This window comes from Danio rerio, chromosome 23 (genome assembly GCF_049306965.1).
Source record: "Danio rerio strain Tuebingen ecotype United States chromosome 23, GRCz12tu, whole genome shotgun sequence".
NCBI lineage: Eukaryota > Metazoa > Chordata > Actinopteri > Cypriniformes > Danionidae > Danio > Danio rerio.
Genome location: NC_133198.1, coordinates 24,927,754 through 24,945,776, shown reverse-complemented (window position 1 = coordinate 24,945,776; position 18,023 = coordinate 24,927,754). Strand labels below are relative to the sequence as shown.

The 18,023-nt window shown below is 35.6% G+C and overlaps 1 protein-coding gene across 31 annotated transcripts in view; it reads right to left on the bottom strand.

Annotated features, from left to right (window-relative positions):
- eif4g3b (eukaryotic translation initiation factor 4 gamma, 3b) overlaps positions 1-18,023 on the bottom strand; it is an 82,273-nt gene that overhangs the window by 29,546 nt on the left and 34,704 nt on the right. For 6 of the 31 annotated variants that reach the window (XM_073938898.1, XM_073938899.1, XM_073938905.1 and 3 more), the window contains 7 exons: positions 12,329-12,508; positions 11,615-11,729; positions 8,817-8,923; positions 8,498-8,623; positions 4,778-4,919; positions 480-1,253; positions 321-400 (listed from right to left, as the gene is read on the bottom strand). In XM_073938898.1, coding sequence (XP_073794999.1) covers positions 321-400; positions 480-1,253; positions 4,778-4,919; positions 8,498-8,623; positions 8,817-8,923; positions 11,615-11,729; positions 12,329-12,508 — 1,524 coding nt within the window. The remainder of the gene's footprint in view (positions 1-320; positions 401-479; positions 1,254-4,777; positions 4,920-8,497; positions 8,624-8,816; positions 8,924-11,614; positions 11,730-12,328; positions 12,509-18,023) is intronic. The other 25 variants (XM_009296897.5, XM_073938908.1, XM_073938916.1 and 22 more) reach the window with 5 other exon arrangements.

Sequence of the window (18,023 nt, the reverse complement as noted above, 5' to 3'; positions counted from 1 at the left end):
AAGTGGAGTCATAACCATATTCATACGGGGACGGAGGCAGGGAGGGGTTTTGCGCTCGAGCATGTGCGCTCAGTTTCACGTTAATTCGGATGTACAAAGAGAATATGCCTGGGATTCCACATACGCAGCATTTTATACATCTGATTTTTTCACTGCGCATGCACATTTACAGCTTTGTCCGCATGTAATGTTTTAGTATTAATTCAACGCAAGTCTTCTTACATAAGGCCCTAGGTCACTATGACGCCCTCAATGCAGCAACAAAAAAAAGTCTGTAATTCAGCAAATTCTGCACGTTTGCATTTGTTTGTTTGTTTTACCTCTTTGTCTGGACACTGATCTTGCCCTACAGGCATGTCCTCTTTTGGCTTCTTCCAGGTCTTTGGTGCACTAGATGTAGCTGTAAAACACATTATTGTGTTATTTGAACAACACTTGCACCATTCATCTAACGACCTGCAAACATTTAAAGCGCTTACCTTGATTTGAGCTTTTTCTGGACTGTAAGAAAGGCTCTCCTCTCTTGTCCGGCAAGGCCTCGTTTTCCTTCCCTGTTTCTTTGATCTCTGCTCCATTAGAGGGTCTCCTGTCCAACGCTGCAGAAACCTGACTGGGGTGCGAGAGTCCTGGAGGAGGAGCAGGAGGAGTGGTGGAGATAGCAGCAGTCGTGGAGGTGGAGAGGGAGGGGGAAACGTTGTCAGGACATCCAGCATCGTCCTCAACAGGAGGCAAAGGACTGTTCATATTGATTGGATCAGACTCTTCCTCCAGCACCGGTGTGACTGGCCTGGGCTCTGACTGGGGCACACTGGAAGTAGGCAGCAATGGAGAGGCTTCCCTGGGTTGGGTTTCCAATTCTTCACTCAGTGGAGCAGCGTCAACATCCGTGAGCCCATTGACGGCTTTTTCGTGCTGGGTAAGGGATCCAGACAGACTTTGAGGTGGTGGTGAGGAGGATTTCTCTGGCTCAGAGCTCTCTGGTTCAGGTGTGATAGCTTTAGTGAGACTGGGCTCAGCTAATGGGCTCGGGGCATCAGCTGACTCTTCTGTTGAGGCAGGTATGGAAGGAGTCGGGGCTGTAGCTACACTTGAGGCCGTCTCTGAGTCGGAGGGGGGAAGCTCAGGTTTGTGTGGGGGAGAGGAGGGTGTTTGGACTGGGCTGCTGGGATCTCTTCTCTCCAGAGGAGTGTCGGGCTGCCGCAGACCAGGAGATGCAGTTCTTTGCAAGGAAAACTCTAGTTTTGGCTTATCGTCTAGAGGTGGAAATTAAACAAGAAAATGTATCAGACGTACACTTCACAAACTTCTATAAATGTGGCATATTCTTTATTCTTACTGACAAATAAAGTACTTTTGAGTCTGAAGTGTCACCTAAATCAGAATTTCTCAATCCCGGTCCTCACGAGCCATCACTGCACATTTTATATGCTTGTATATTTTATATAACTTAACATTTGTCCTTATGAGTTGTTCACATGTCGCATATAAAACGTGGAGAAAACATGAGGTGTACTGCTTTCTCCAGCATGACTGACAAACCTTAGAAGCCAGATTTATACTTTGTTTAAAGAGACTTACGAATTCAACATGAAGAGGTAATGCACACAGGAATTTCTACTGTAATAACATTTATTTATAATTTATAGAAATAAACTAATACTTAGAGAGCTAAAGTAAAGATGAGGAGGGGATTTATTTTCATTTATTCATATTTAAAATGCTTACAGAAGACAGTTTTAGTTGCCATTTGAATGATACAAAAGAATTAGCCGTCCAGGTGGGATTGGGAAGATTTTTCCACCATCGAGGAAGTTTTATTTAATAAGACTTATTTACGGAGGTAGGAAAAATTGGTCATAGTGTTTGGGTTTTCTCATTTGTCTGAGGTAATTAGTCTACTTTATAACTGCAGGCAGTGGCATTGTGCAAATCACAAAGAGTCATTACTTTAATAATACAATTTCCTAGATGCCAATAAGAACATCCAACATTCAAAATACATTTTTGTGTTCAGAAAAAAATGCAACTCTTAAGGTTAATACATTTACCTTTTTTAAGGTTTTAAGGCTTTTACACACAACTTTCAATACAAACTATTCACACTTTGGGAAACTATACCTGAAAACTCCTGCATACATATTCAAAACATTGTGACAATTATGTACCATATCAGAAAATTGGATGCGTCTTTATGTCCTGTTATAATATCCCTCGTTCATACACCGAGCACTTGAGAATGGCCTACGTGAACATGCAACTTTAGTCTTTTTCTGTTTGTGGCTTTTGATAAATGTATTTCTATTTGTGGCTTTCCAATACAACTCCCCATCAGTGCTTTTCCAATTTAGTTCCTCTGCTCACAGACGACTGAATTCAGTTTAATATACTGTTTAATATACTGCAGGCTCATTTACTGATAATACATAACAGATATCAGATCACATTGATGGTAAAAAATAAAATGATATTGGTTTTTTTTTTTTTTTTTTTTTTGAAGCTGCAATTGTAGATTTGTCTTGTGACAGTTAAAAACAGCTCTATTAGAGGACAGTGACTTTAGAAACACTTTCTACTCCATCTTGTCAGCATTTAACATTAAGGCATCTTCATGAAAGGGCTGAGCTTACAGTTATGTTAATTTAGTACAAATAAAATAACTGTTATTACATCTAGGGATTAAATAATAAATACCATGTACAATGTATGTTCATTTATTTTCTTCACTGTGATTAAATTATTACAAAACTAAAATATTACATTTAAAAATAAATGTTTAATTAACATTTTGTTAGCTATATAAAAAGAATCAATGAATTTTAAAATTCCATGTGTTTAATATAGGTGCATTTATGATTTTTTTGTGACCATTACTAAAATGAATAAGAGGCTGAACAACAGATCAATGGTTTTCAACTGGTTTTGCTTCAGGATCCAAAATTTAAGCTGGCCATCAATTGCGAAAATTAAACCTAATTCTATTCAGGATTTTAAAAACAAAGGAAGACACACAAACCTTGGTAAGCTTCTCTCAAATCATGAAAGCAAAAAACAATACAGCCTTTAACAGGAGAAATGGGACATATTTACTAAAAATCATAAAGGTTGGTTATACTGACGGTAGCTAGACAAATATCAGGTACTGCATCATATATTGCACTTGCTGCAGCCATGGTACAAGAGCAAAATTACTGCGATGAAATGAGAATATAGTTGCTATACATATCTTTTTTTTTTGTCAATTTTAGTGCTTAATGAAACTACAGATAAGTCGAGCTTTAAATAGTAAAAATATCAAACATCTTTGGTCATTTTTGAGGGTGATGCTAGTGGTGTAATCCGATTCAATAATTTATGCTAAGCTAAGCATCATCACAAGTCAGACCCGGAGATCGGCTGAATAAATAAAAAAAAATGTCAAAACTCATTGTTAACTCTAGCGGAGATGTAAAATGAGCCTACTTCTAAAAAAAAGTGTAGAATTCCAAGACATTACATAAGGTAAAGGCTTGTACAATATTTTAATTAAATCTGTTTGGTCATTTTTGAGGGTGATGTTAATTGTCTAATTTGATTCACTGATCTATGCCAAGCTAGGCTAAGCATCATCATCAAGTCATACCCGGTGATCAGCTGTATGGATTAAAACATGGCAAAAGTCAATTGTTAACTCTGGTGGAGTTGTAAAATGAGCATATTAACAAAAGAATAGAGGCATTGCATATGATTTACATATGGTTTTATTATAGGTATGTGCAATGTATTAATCAAATCTGTTTGGCCATTTTTGAGAATGATGATAATGATTTAATACGATTCAATGATTAATGCAGAGCATCATCAAAAATCAGACCAGAAGATCGGCTGAATGGATTAAGAAAATGGTAAAACTCATGTGCTAACTTTAGCAGAGATGTAAAATAAGCCTATTTTCCCACCCAAAAATATAGAATTCCTTTAATCCATTGACTGCCCCTCTACCAAAAGGTTGACCATGTTTTTGCTGTTATTGACTGTTATGTCATTTAAAAAATGTTTGGCTTTTTTGTACAAAAAATGTTGAAATGAAAATCTGAAATATTTTATGGAATACTTCAAAAAAAAAAAAAAGATTTAGTATTTAGTATTCAAATGTTTTAATATTCAAAAATGTTTTATTTTGAATAGGTTTTAAATAAACTGCTCTTTTTACTTAATATTTTCTGATTTTTTATAGTATATACAGGGATGATGCTAATGGTCTAATCTGATTCAATGGTTTATGCTAAGCTAAGTTTTATTGTAAGACCTGGATATTGGCTGAGTGGATTAAGAAAAAAAGTAAAACTCAACCATTAACTACAGCAGAACTGTAAAATGCGCCAATTTTACATTAATAAAAGAACATTAAATTAAATTTTAAGAAGTGGAGAATTCCTTCACACCAACACACATGGCTTACATATGGTTTTATATAGGTATGTAAAAAAAAAAAAATCAAAATCATCATTTTTAGGCTGATGCTGACAAATCTAAACTGGAGATCAGCTGATTAGTTAAACCAAAATTGGCAAAACTCAATTTTTAACTCAGTAAAAAATAAATCAAACCCATTTCCCAAAAAAGTCTAGAATTGCTTAAAGACATAAAATGTGGTTTTATTATAGGCATGCACATTTTTTCTATTGTTGCCTACGACTCTCAGACCCATGACCCATTCATTGTTGGGTGTAGAAGCACCAGTTGAAAACCCTTACTCTGAACCTGTGGATAGAAGGTGACAACTGTAGCAAAGCCTTACCTGCTTTCAAGTTGAAGGATGCTGGAAGGTGCGGGCTGCTGTCCACATTATACATGATGTGCCCATGATCTGCTACCTGGCTGTTCAGCTGCTGGGATTTGAGGTAGAAAATGTGAGGATAATGAGGGTGTGGACATAAAAACTAGCAACATATAGACACAAGGCACGCGCACACACATGCAGACAAAGACAGAGCAGGGGAAAACAGAAACGTAGAAAATGGACAGGAGAGAAGGGGCAGAAATGGACAAAACATGGGAAGGGAAAAGGGGAAAGAGAGCAAAGGAGAGACGAACACTGTTAACATTCAAGGAGAGAAGACAGAGGAAGTGTCAAAATATAGTGAGCACAACCTTCTATATAGAGACAGTGCCTTTGATGAGGGGTTTTCAAAATGCCAGACACCCCATCCTAAAATAAATAAGGCATCTGTATGGTTTCTTGTATAAAACTTTAATCATTTAATAACCAATTTATTTATTTTGATCACATTTTTGTAAAATTCTACATTGTACATTTTTTGTTTACATTTTGTATTCATTTGTATTAATCAAATGAACTTTTATGAATTTATTTTTATTTTACCTAAAATTTGTGCCAATTTACAACTACATTTCATTTTATTTTGCATTCTATATTTAGTTATTTATTCTAATAAAAAGTTGTATCATGTAGTTTTCTTAATTTTTTATTTTTATAAATAATTTTTTTTTTTACTTTTACATGTTTACATTACTTGTTAGGCTTTTCACCCAGCACTTTCTGAACCAAGTCATAAATCTTATTTTATGCTAAACCCCACCAATTTTGACCCACAAACTATAATATACACTCACCAGCCACTTTATTTTGTAAACTGTCAAACTGTTTAACACAAATTTCTAATCAGCCAATCATATGGCAGCAACTAGCCATGTAGACATGGTCAAGACGATCTGCTAGATCTCATAGAAAGGCAACAGTAACTCAAATAAACTCGATACAAATGAAGTATGCAGAGGAGCATCTCTGAACGCACAATACTTCAAACCTTGAGAGGTATGGGCTACAGCGGCAGAAGACCACACCGGGTGCCACTAATGTAAACAGGAAACTGAGGCTACAATTCACACAGTCTCACCAAAATTGGACAATAGAAGATTGGAAAAACGTTGCCTGGTCTGATGAGTCTCAATTTCTGCTGCAACATTCAGATGGTAGGGTCAGAATTTGGCATCAACAACATTAAAGCATGGATACCTCCTGCCTTTTATTAACGGTTTAGGCGATGATGGTGGTGTAATGGTGTGGGGGACATTTTCTTGCCACATTTGAGGCCCATTGATACTAATTGAGAATCGCGTCAACGCCACAGTATTGTTGCTGACCATGACCATTCCTTTATGACCACAGTATACCCATCTGTTTATGTCTTTTCCAGCAGGATAACGCTCCATGTCATTAAGCACGAATCATCTCAGACTGGTTTCTTGAACATGAAAATGAGTTCACGGCACTCAAATTGCCTCCACAGTCACCAATCTCAATCTCTGGGATGTGGTGGAGCGGGCAATTTGCATCATGGATATGCAGCCGACAAGGCTGCAGCAACTGCGTGATGCTATCAAGTCAATATGGACCAAAATCTCTGAAGAATATTTCCAGTACCTTGTTGAATCTATGCCACAAAGGATAAGGACAGTTTTAAAGGCAAAAGGGGGTCCAACCCAGTACTAGTAAGGAGTACCTTATAAAGTAGCCGGTGACTGTAAACCCCATCTGTAGTGTGTGTGTGTGTGTGTGTGTGTGTGTGTGTGTGTGTGTGTGTGTGTGTGTGTGTGTGTGTGTGTGTGTGTGTGTGTGTGTGTGTGTGTGTGTGTGTGTGTTTTATATAAATACATTGTTTAGTTTCTGAAAGTAAATGTTACTTTATTGCAAATTCTAATATTCTAATATTTAATTGTTGTTTTATTACAATTTGGTTTCAACCAAGTTTAATTTACCAAAGCTGTATTGTGTGTAAACTTAATTTACACACTTAATATCCAGCAGTTTGGAAACCCCTGTTTTACATCAGGCACACTGAAGGTGAGTAATAGTCTACTAGAGAGTGTAGATGAGGAGTCACTGTAAAGGTAACACACAGGGATCAGGATGACACAAACACTCATGAGAAAGTACTACAAGACAGCTGACATGATATGCAACATTTTTCAAAAACCCTAAAATACACAGTTGCTTTGTTCGCTGTTCGTTAAAAGTGCATTACACTGCATAAAAGATCAAATTGTTAAGTAATAACCACTGAGCAAAGGCGCTGACCTGAGGACATAAGCTTTGGCTTTAGATAAGAAGATAAACTCCTGATTATGAAGGAATGGAAACTCTGGCAGTGTGGCTTTAAAGTCAATAAGTGGGGCTGCTATGATATAAAGACTATATGTATATTAGTGTGTTCTGGTTGGTTTCCAACTGGCTCTGGTAAAAAAAAAAATCAATAAATATAAATAAATATATACATACATACAAAAGTATTAATATTATTAACTTTAACCACAAACAAGGTGCAAAATACTGAAAATAACCCACAAACAAGGTGCAAAATACTGGAAAAAAAAACTATATCAAACTAAATATACATGTGTACACTGTTAAGAGCTGCAGAATTCTAAATGAGAATCAATTCAGAATTTGCAATTTTTGTTTAAAATAATAGAGCTGAATATTCTAACACAATTCTGAATAGACATCTCAAAGGGATAGTTCACCCAAAAAAATGAACATTCCCTCATTATTTACCCACCCTTAAGTGGATACAAACATTTATGAATTTCTTTTTTCTGTTGAACATAAAAGGTATTTTGAAGAAAGCTGAAAACCAGTAACCACTGACTTGCATAGTATGAAAAACAATTACTATGGAAGTGAAGTTAGAGGTTCCAAGCTTTCTAATCTCAAAATATTTAATTTTATGTTCAACAGAAAAAAAAAGAGAGAAAAACAGATTAGTAAAGGGTGAGTAAATCATGACATCATTTTCAGTTTTGGGATAATTAATATATATATATATATATGGAGTATATATGGATGGATAAATGGATAGATAGATAGATAGATAGATAGATAGATAGATAGATAGATAGATAGATAGATAGATAGATAGATAGATAGATAGATAGATAGATAGATAGATAGATAGATAGATAGATAGATAGATAGATAGATAGATAGATAGATAGATAGATAGATAGATAGATGTTACTAGATTCTAATAATTTACTAAAATTTGAGAAAAATATTCCTTCATAAAAATAAAAAAAAATCTCAAATGAATTTGAAAGAATCATTCAATAACTCACTCTTAAAGACTTCACGTGTACTAGATGGATCAGCATTTATCATGAATCTATTGAATTTCAAGTCATTAATTAAACAATGTTATTGTTAATGCCTTCATTTGAATTAAGCTGCCTTCAAACAATTATTTTGAAAACAGACATATGTTTACAACAAAACTATAAGTTATCTCAGCACTTCTGTCACAATTTCAATGCTTATAACTCAGAAAAAAGAAATGCTAGTTAAAGATGTTTAACCATACAAGAGGCCGGCTCTCTTGAATAAACATGCTAATTGTGATCATTTAGAATTAAGATTACAATGGTGTTTGAACCAAAATCTTTTAACAATGACTTAACTTTGGTTTTAGTGTGTGATTCGATCTTTGATTTGCCATCTTACCTGTGGAGGTGTAGGAGTGGAAGAGGGCCGTCCCACAGGCGGGGTTGGGTTTCGACTCAAACCCACTCCTGATAATATTTCGTCTGTGACATCCTTGCCACCCTGGTTAGGGTCTCGGATGCGGATCTTTGAAAATAAAAATAAATTAATCGAAAAAGCAGACAAAGGATAAACCAAAAGCTTAAATAAAACATTCTCAGTGTTTGTTAAAGCCAGAAATGTAAAAGGCTGTATTTCAATGTGTAAAAACTGAAAACAAATCAAAATGTAAACTCTGTGGCAAAAGACGATGCAGAACAATAAGTTAATGTAGACTCACTGTTTTCTTTTCCCTCTTAGCAGGTGGAGGTTGTTGTGGTGTAGGCACTATAATGGGTGGAGATGGTGTGTACACGGGCTGCCCAGGATAGTAGGGAGGTCCTGCTGCTCATAAAACATACAAGAAAAATTCCGTATTAAAGTAAATGATGACAATTCTTGCTCTTTGAGTGAACTATTCCTCCAAGTATATAAAAATAACTTTTTTTTCTATAAGCTTGAACCAATCACTCACACCTGACCTGTGCATGAAAACCCTGTAGACCTACAGTTTCTGCAGCCTGCCTGGCACTAAAACCCCTGACAATTTCTCTTAAATCATCTTTCTCATTCTGATGCTCTGCTTGAACGTTGACAGATTATCTTAACCACATCTACATGCTTAAATGAACAGGGTCTTAAATGAACATTGGCATGTGATTAGTTTTAGGGTTGTGACAGCAATGTAATTTTCCCACTGCTTAACTGACGAGTGATAACACCGCTTATACCAGGATCACTAGGGAAAGGGTGCTTTTAAATAACTTACAAGTTCAGTGTGCTATTTCACTTCTTTTACTTTCTAATTAGCGACAATTGAGCATCAACTGATATTATCAGCAACAACAAAACAGAACTATAACAAACTTTAAATGTTTTTATAAGCCTACCTTCTCTTACAGCCAACGCTGATTACTCTCTCTTGCCAAAGATGAGAGCTTCTTTCTCTGCCACTCTCTAGCTATTCTTAACATGGTGGTTTTACATAGGACGTGGTGGTCAATTTTTTTTCAATGGAATGAATATGGCAAGTGGTAAAATGCAATTGGTTTTTCACTGATTGACGAGGCGTAGCCACTCAATGACTACTAGTTTATAAGACAATGACTACTAGTTTACTAGTAGTCATCTGTAAGTGCTAGTTTACTTGCACTCAGGGCTTAAGTTGTGCCGGAACACACTGGATCCAGCACCTCATTAGTAGTGCTTTTTTCTTTAATAGAACAAAATGGTTTTTAATACTATACAAAACCCTAAAATGACAGTGATGTTGGTGACATTGTAGACAAGTGTTCAAATCAACTTTACACCAGTAAAACCATCAACATAACTACAATGTATCTGGAACGTATTCACAGTGCTTTACTTTTTCCACATTTTTTATGTAACAGCCTTATTCTAAAATAGATTAAATTAATTTATTTCCTCAAAATTCTACACATAATACCCCATGATGACAATGTGAATTTTTTTTTTTAATTGTTGTAAATTGATAAAAAAAAAATAAAAACCTGAAAATCACATGTATAGAAGCATTCACAGCCTTTGCTCAATACTTTGTTGATGCACCTTTGGCAGCATTTATAGCCTCAATTCTTTTTGAATATGATGCCACAAGCTTGGCACACCTGTCTTTGGGAATTTGAAAAATTGCAGTACCTCTTAAGCTCTATTGGGTTGAATGTAAAACGATAGTGTACAACCATCTCCAGAGACATTCAACAGGATTTAGGTCTGGGCTGTGCCTGGAGCACTTAAGGACATTCACTGAGTTGTTGTGAAGCCACTCTAGCAATATTTTGGCGGTGTGCTTTGGGTCCTTGTCCTGCTGGAAGATGAACTGTTGCCCCAGTCTGAGGTCAAGAGCACTCTGAAGCATGTTTTCATTCAGGATGTCTCTGAACATTGCTGCATTCATCTTTCCCTCTATCCTGACTAGTCTTCCAGTTCCTGCTGCTAAAAAACAACCCACAGCATGATGCTGCCACCACCATCCTTCACTGTAGGGATGGTATTAGCCTGGTGATGAGCGGTGCCTGGTTTTCCCCAAACGTATTGCCAGTCATTCACTCGAAAGAGCTCAATTTTAGTCTCATCAGACCAGAGAATTTTGTTTCTTATGGTCTGAGAGTCCTTCAGATTCCTTTTCGGAAATTCCAGGTGGGGAGTGGCTTCCGTCTGGCACTACAGTCCTGATTGGTGGATTGCTGCACAGATGGATGTCCTTCTGTAAGGTTCTCCTCTCTCCAAAGAAAAACACTGGAGCTCAGACAGAGTGACCATCAAGTTAATGATCACCTTCTTGACCAAGGCCCTTCTCCCCTGATCACGCAGCTTAGATGGCTGGTCAGCTATAGGAAGAGTCCTGGTGGTTCCAAACATCTTCTACTTGGAGGCCACCATGATGGAGGCCACTGTGCTCATTGGAACTTTCAGAGCAGCAGAAATATTTCTGTAACCTTCCCCAGCCTTGTGCCTCAAGACTATCCTGTCTCAGAATTCCACAGACAATTCCTTTGTCTTCATGCTTAGTTTATGATTGACATGCACTGTCAGCCCTGGGACCTTATATAGACAGGTGTATACGTTTTCAAATCATGTCCAATCAACTGAATTTACCACAGGTGAACTCCAATTAAGCTGCTAAAACATCACAAGAATGATCAGTGGAAACAGAATGTACCTGAGCTCAATTAGAGTGTTTTGGCAAATGTAAATACTTATGTACATGGGATTTTTCAGGTTTTTTATTTTTCAAAAATTTGCAACAATTTAAATTTTTTAATTTTAAATTGTCATCATGGGGTTTTGCGCATAGAATTTTGAGAAAATAAATAAAAAGTAATTCATTTTGTAATAAGGCTATAAAATTTAAAAATAAGTAAAAAGAAAAGCGCTATGAATACTTTCCGGATGCACCGTATTTCACCAAGTCTAAAAGGCAGATTAGATACTTGCAGTAACAAGCAGCTGAAAAGGTGTATATTGTTTTAAACAAACAAACAAACAAATGAGAAACAATGAGAGTGCTAAACTCACCATAAGGTGCAGGAAACTCCCCTGGACTGGCTGCAGCATAGAAGGTACTGGGTCCAGTCGGCTGGACAGGGTACTGTTGAGGAGGTCCCACATACTGTGGAGCACTGTGACGATACTAAAAAAAAACAAAAAAAAAAAACACAAAATTAACATACGTTAATATATTCAGTATTTCCTACAATATTTTTTTCTTTTACATTTAGTCTTAGGCGTTTTATTCCAGCTAGAATAAAACAGCTTATAATCTTTTAAAGTCCATTAAGGACCATTTTAAGGTCAATATTATTAGAACCCCTAAGCAAGATGTTTTTTTTTTCTACAGTACAAACCATCATTATACAATGATTTGCCTATTACCCTAACTTCTAATTAACCTAGTTAAGCCTTTATGGCACTTTAAGGTGAATACTGGAATCTTGTAAAATATTATGTACTGTCATCATGGCAAAAATAAAAGGAATCAGTTATTAAAACTATTACGTTAAGAAACGCGTTTAAAAAAATTTTCTTTCTATTAAATAGAGATTTGGGAAAAATACACAGGGGGGCTATATATATATATATATTAAATTACCCAGACAATCTGAAGTCAAGTGTTTACACAAACAACAGAAACGAACACAGTCTAGCACATTAAAATAACCTGGTGTAAACACACAGTCTAGATATAGTACATGTAATGTGATTCCTGTCTACAATCTTGTAATGTCTGACCTGAGGGATGTAGTACTGCGCTGTCTGTGGGGAATGAAAGGGCATGTGAGCCATGGTCATCATGATGTGCTGATTGGGAGAATATACTGCTGCCGTGGGGGTCTGAGACGTGGGCCGAATGGGTGGGGTGTTGCTTGGAATGGTGGGCCGGGCCGTTTGCATCTGCGTCCTCTGGAAAAACTGTGATGTGAGAGAGAGGAGAGATCAGTTATGTGGCTCACCATAGGAAAGAATGGCATACTTACAAGTCTAATATTTCAGTAAACTAGGAATGCACCGGAAGTCGTCTACTGAACAGTAAACAACATTTTTTTTTCTTTCTTCTATGTTTTTCTATATTTACTATGTAAACACATGCAAGAAACAAAGACAAGACACATAATCCTAAGTAACATGCAATTAAGGGTCGTTTTACCCCTCCTACTAAGACGAACTTTAATCAGAAGTGTGATCCCAAGTGGATAACATTCAGTATAGGTGTAAATAGGGCAAAACATGTTAATAACAGGTGGAACCATGGTCTAACAAAGCAGAGGTACTGATAAAGACTTAAGTTCAGTACAGTTCAACTTTGATCACAAAGGGCAAACTAAAACAGCCTATTATAATAAGGAAATTATTTACAATGAAGGTTCTATTTATAAATCTCACTAAAAGACCTCTTGGCATACACATCTCAAACTTATCACTGTGTGCCAATGTCAAACAAAAAGTGAACGATTATTTTACACTCAAACAAACGGATGATTGGTTATCCACTGAATTAGTGCATTGGTTTAAACGGTATGCGAGTCATAAAGTCCTGCGTTAAGTACACTACAGTTAAATAATTATTGTATAAGACTAAAATGCTTTATTCTGCCATCTGGATGTACAATATTTAATTTTAACAAAGCTCATAGAAAGAAATACATGTTCTTAAACAGCTGGATGCACCCTACACTAACCTATTTGTTATTATTGTAATTCGGTTGCAAGATAAACAGTCAAAAAGTATTAATCATATGTGAATGTATTCACCAATGGCCATTTATGGCTCGTTTCCACTGACTAGTACAATACGGTAAGGGTCAGTTTGGGTCACCTTTATCAGGCTTCCTCTACCAAGGGTACCCTTTCATTGGGCGTGGTTTATGACAAAGTTAAAGTCGATGTCATGCTCGCTCGAATAAATGTCTACAGTAAAGCTGTACGGGTCGCTTACATATAATATGAAAAGCACTTCTCACAAAACAGATGCTTTATACACAAATACTTGTTTATAAATGTTTATTACTAACTTTTCTATGAACAGGATTTGATTATAACTGCAGATCAATGACAGTGAGAAATAGCCTACTGTAACGTATGCAATTATATTAAATAAATATATAAATGCAACATATATGAACACATACAGACCCTTACAGTCTACGATATATTTTTAATTACAGAAAAACTACACGCATCATACATTTAGTACTTTTTTGAGTTCAAAACCACACAATATAGCCCACAGTGAGCGCAAACCTCTCATCTATGTCTGTAATCTTCACCAGTACATGTAAGCTCTGTTTGAGAGTAATTTTGTTACTCCCTGTTCATAATAATCCAAAACGCGAAGATAAACATGGCAGTTTGTTCATGATTTAGGTTGCTAAAACAATTTTGATACGGAGGTGTCGGGCTTTTCTTTTTTTTGTGCTTCACTCTCGCGCTTGTCCTTCTCTTTCTGAATGGATGAGATGACAGAGACACTTCATTAATCATGCAGACGTTATTATCATCAGCTCAAGAAGTTCGTTTTATCAAATATAGACGCGATCGTGAGCTCCCGGAAGAAAGCAAATACCGCTTGCACTTTTAGACGGTCTCATAAAGCAACAACAGGACACGGCAGATTTTTCTTCTTGGCTTTGTTTCTGTTCATCAAGACGACGACAAGGTTGGTTTGAGCTTGGATCATCCATGGCTCGTTATTATATGCATATAGTATATCCATGTAATCTCTCGGCTGTGTATTAGAACATGGCGGATCCTTTGTTTACATTCTTTCTAGCTCCACGAGCTCATGATGTATCTCTGTAACCAATCAGCGTTCGGCTGCGCGTGTAACTTCACCTTTTGGTACCCTTTCTCGTTTTTGGTACCAAAAAAGTGGTACGGTATGGTATGGTTTGGTTCGGTACGCTTATTGACAGTGGAGACGGCCATAAAAGAGTACCAAACCGAAATGTACCGTACCGTAGCACTCAGTGGAAACGGGCCATTACGGTCAAGATGACTCTTAGTTCTCAAATGAGCCTGTGGTATTAGTTTAATTGGTTGTTATTTTGAGAAAAACATACCTTGGAATGTCATAATTGACGAATCAGCTTTAAGTATTCCAGTAACCCTTTATTTCACAATGGCAACACTGTTACATCTTAGGAGAGACAATCACATGAGTGTGTTTGAATACAGTAATGGCTAGAAAATGTCAAAAATGACACATGTCCAGAATTTTCATCCAAATGAGACAAAAGCTGATCATCTAATTTCTGAGTCTCTAGCGCAGAAAGGCAAAAGATGTGTACACACCTTTACAACAAAGCTAAGGTCTGGTGAGCTAACCATATCTTCAAAGTACTTTCGCTTACATGTTCCACATTGTCACAGGGTTTTCGCACCTACTTCAGGGCCCCATCTGCATGTTCCAGATATTAGCAGACTTTGGTGCTCTAGGATATCAAGATTTTGTAGATAATGAAATTTAAAATTTCTGAAATTTATGGTTGGGTATCAGAAAAAATATATAATTCCTCTTTTGTTTTGGCTAACAAACTACTGATGACACTTCTTCTAAATATGAAATAAACTGTTGTAATCAAAAGCATGACAATTAGGCATGCTCATTCGGTTAATTTTGCTAACAGACAACCGCCGCTCATTAATCGGATATTAACGATTAACTGGTCAGATTAATATCAAATTATTATTCAATTAAAATTTCCTCACAATAGAGCAAAGAAAAAAGTAAAATAAATAGTTCTTTATGGTTTTCCAAAGAGTCAATCAGTATTGAGATACAGAAATGTGATAATGTAATGTAAAATAACACGGTGTAGTAGTCATTGTATTCATTGTATTAATAAATCTGTTAAATTTCTCTTCAATAAAGTTACAAATATTTTATGTTATTGTGCCCGAATGCTTTACACTTTCTTGAAATGCCTTTAAAAAGACATGCAAATGATAAAGTTTCACTCTCTTTTGGTTATATGTTGCAATGACTCACCTATTCTTAATTGCTAATCAACTATAATCCCAATTTAACATGGCATATCCATGCAATGTGGCTATTGTGCACACAAACATTGAGAAATCGATGCTGAAACTATATATTTATTGTGCAGCCCTGGTAACAATACTATGTCTTTTTGTTTTTTGGCCAAACATCACATGAAACCTTTAGAGAAAAGGTTTAATGCACCAAGACAAGCTCAGTGAGATATTTATATCCAAGATGGCAGATGAGCCAAGAAAAAAAGTCAAAATTCTTATAATACACAAGAGAAGTTTTAGACATTGCATTTTCATTTTACATTTACAGTGGTTTTATACATACAACCCCAAATCAGAAGAAGTTGGAACAGTATGGAAGATGCAAATAAAAAAGTAATGATTTCTAAATTTACTTTGACTTGCATTTCATTGCAGACAATACAACACACATTATCAAAATATATGATTTTTATTGTTTTGGTTCTTGCAACATTTCAAAAAAGTTAATGTACCTATTTAGAAACCACTACTTTCTTTTTTTTTGCGCTTTCCATAGTCACAACTTTTTCTGATTTGGGGCTATCTATAGACTAGGGCTGCACGATTCTGGCTAAAATAAGAGTTGCGATTTTTGTTGCCTTAAATCAAGATTTCGATTTTTTCAATTCTGTGGATAAAAGGTTAATATGAGTGGGCTGTTATTATTTTTATTTTTCAAACATATGGTAAAACAACAATAATAATTGTAATGGTTAGCTCTACTGTTGGTTAAAATGCTAAACGACTCAGGACATTGTTCATATTTCTGCCGCGCCACAGAGCGCCATTTGAATAGTTTCATTTTAAATAACATGCGAATGTGCCAGTCTAGTGCGCACCCTCCAACTGTTTTATGCACGCCGTATACGGTGAGCGACCTCCTTTAGACTAACAGACATTTTGTTGGGTTGGTGTTACCTGTAAAATGTTAGATATTGTTGCTCGGGGGGAAAAAAGTTTAATTAAACAGGAGACATATTAATGAATGAAAAAATATTGTAAAGCTGTATTATACTTTTATTGTTTTGATGTTGGGAAATCAAAAACTAGGATACTGAAATAAAAAAAAATTATCTATGTGAAAATGGTAATTAAATCTAAAAAGATGGGGGAAAAATATTTTAAAAGTTAAAAATAACCGACTGGTGAAGTTGAAAATAATAATTTATCTCTTTAAAAAAAAAAAAAAAACCTGACCCACAATTGTGCATGCTTTCAAACTAATTTTGAAAAAACGAAACTGATTAAACAGTACAGGGAATTGTGGTCTATCCATTTTATTTTCCTGACTTCTCAGTGCAGCATTCCATTATAAAGTTAACATTACAAGCCTAGAGATTATTTTAACATCACTCAGCTAAGCAGCTTATTTCAAAGCATAAATTGTCAGGACAAAGTGGGGCAGATCTATTCAGACAGGCTGACCTCTCCATCACGTACAGAGATAACGATGCTTTTAATGATAAGACTGAAAGCGGTTTAATCAAATCCTACTGTCTTGTTTTAGACAACAACAATCAATTTATGAAGTGATACTCTCAAAACAACACTGAAAGCTTAAAACAGTTTTAGCTCTCAAATACCTATTTAAACACTCCACAAAGTGTCAACTTCAGGAGCTACAGAGGCACAAGTCAAAAGTAAAACTATTGCAACTATTTTTACATATTAAAAATAGTAAATTTTCACATATGCTGAGATTTATGTAGATATCCTTGGCCAAGTTAAAGGAAATTAAATGCCATTTCTTTAACTACTTTGACACTGATGATCTAAAATAGAAAAACATTAATAGAAAAAACTAAATAGAAAAACATTACAATCCTTTTGCGTTCTTAGAATATTTTGTTTGCTAGCATTAATTTAGTGATGGAAAAAGTGGGAGGGAAACCTATAATTCAGTAATTTGAGCATTAAGTTTTGTAAGGAAATAATCTTTTTGCAAGAGAATACAATGTGAATTTTTTTAAACATTCAAGTGTTTGTGGGCAATTTTTCTCAAGGGATCATTACAGTTTAAAATAACAAAAATGTTTCATGAGACAACATAATTATTTTGCCAAGTTTCTCAGTGGAATTCAATAATTTTGCTAGAGAACACGCTCTGCAAGTAAATGCTAAGTTTCATTGGGGAAGCTGTTTTATAAAAAATGATGTTGGGAGAAAGCAATAGATTTGTGAGAAAATACAAAAGAATATTTCCTGCAATTTCATATTTTTCCCCATAGATCATCTGTATGATTCTGTCTCTTTTATTCAATATTAAGTGGTGTCAAATTATTTATTTTTTAGTTGTTTACTACTGACGGAAATATACAATTATTTTTTGAAATGCATAAAAATGATGAATTCTGGAAAACACTGTCTCAATGGATAGTTTCGCACTGCGAGGCTTAAATCAGATTTATTTTCT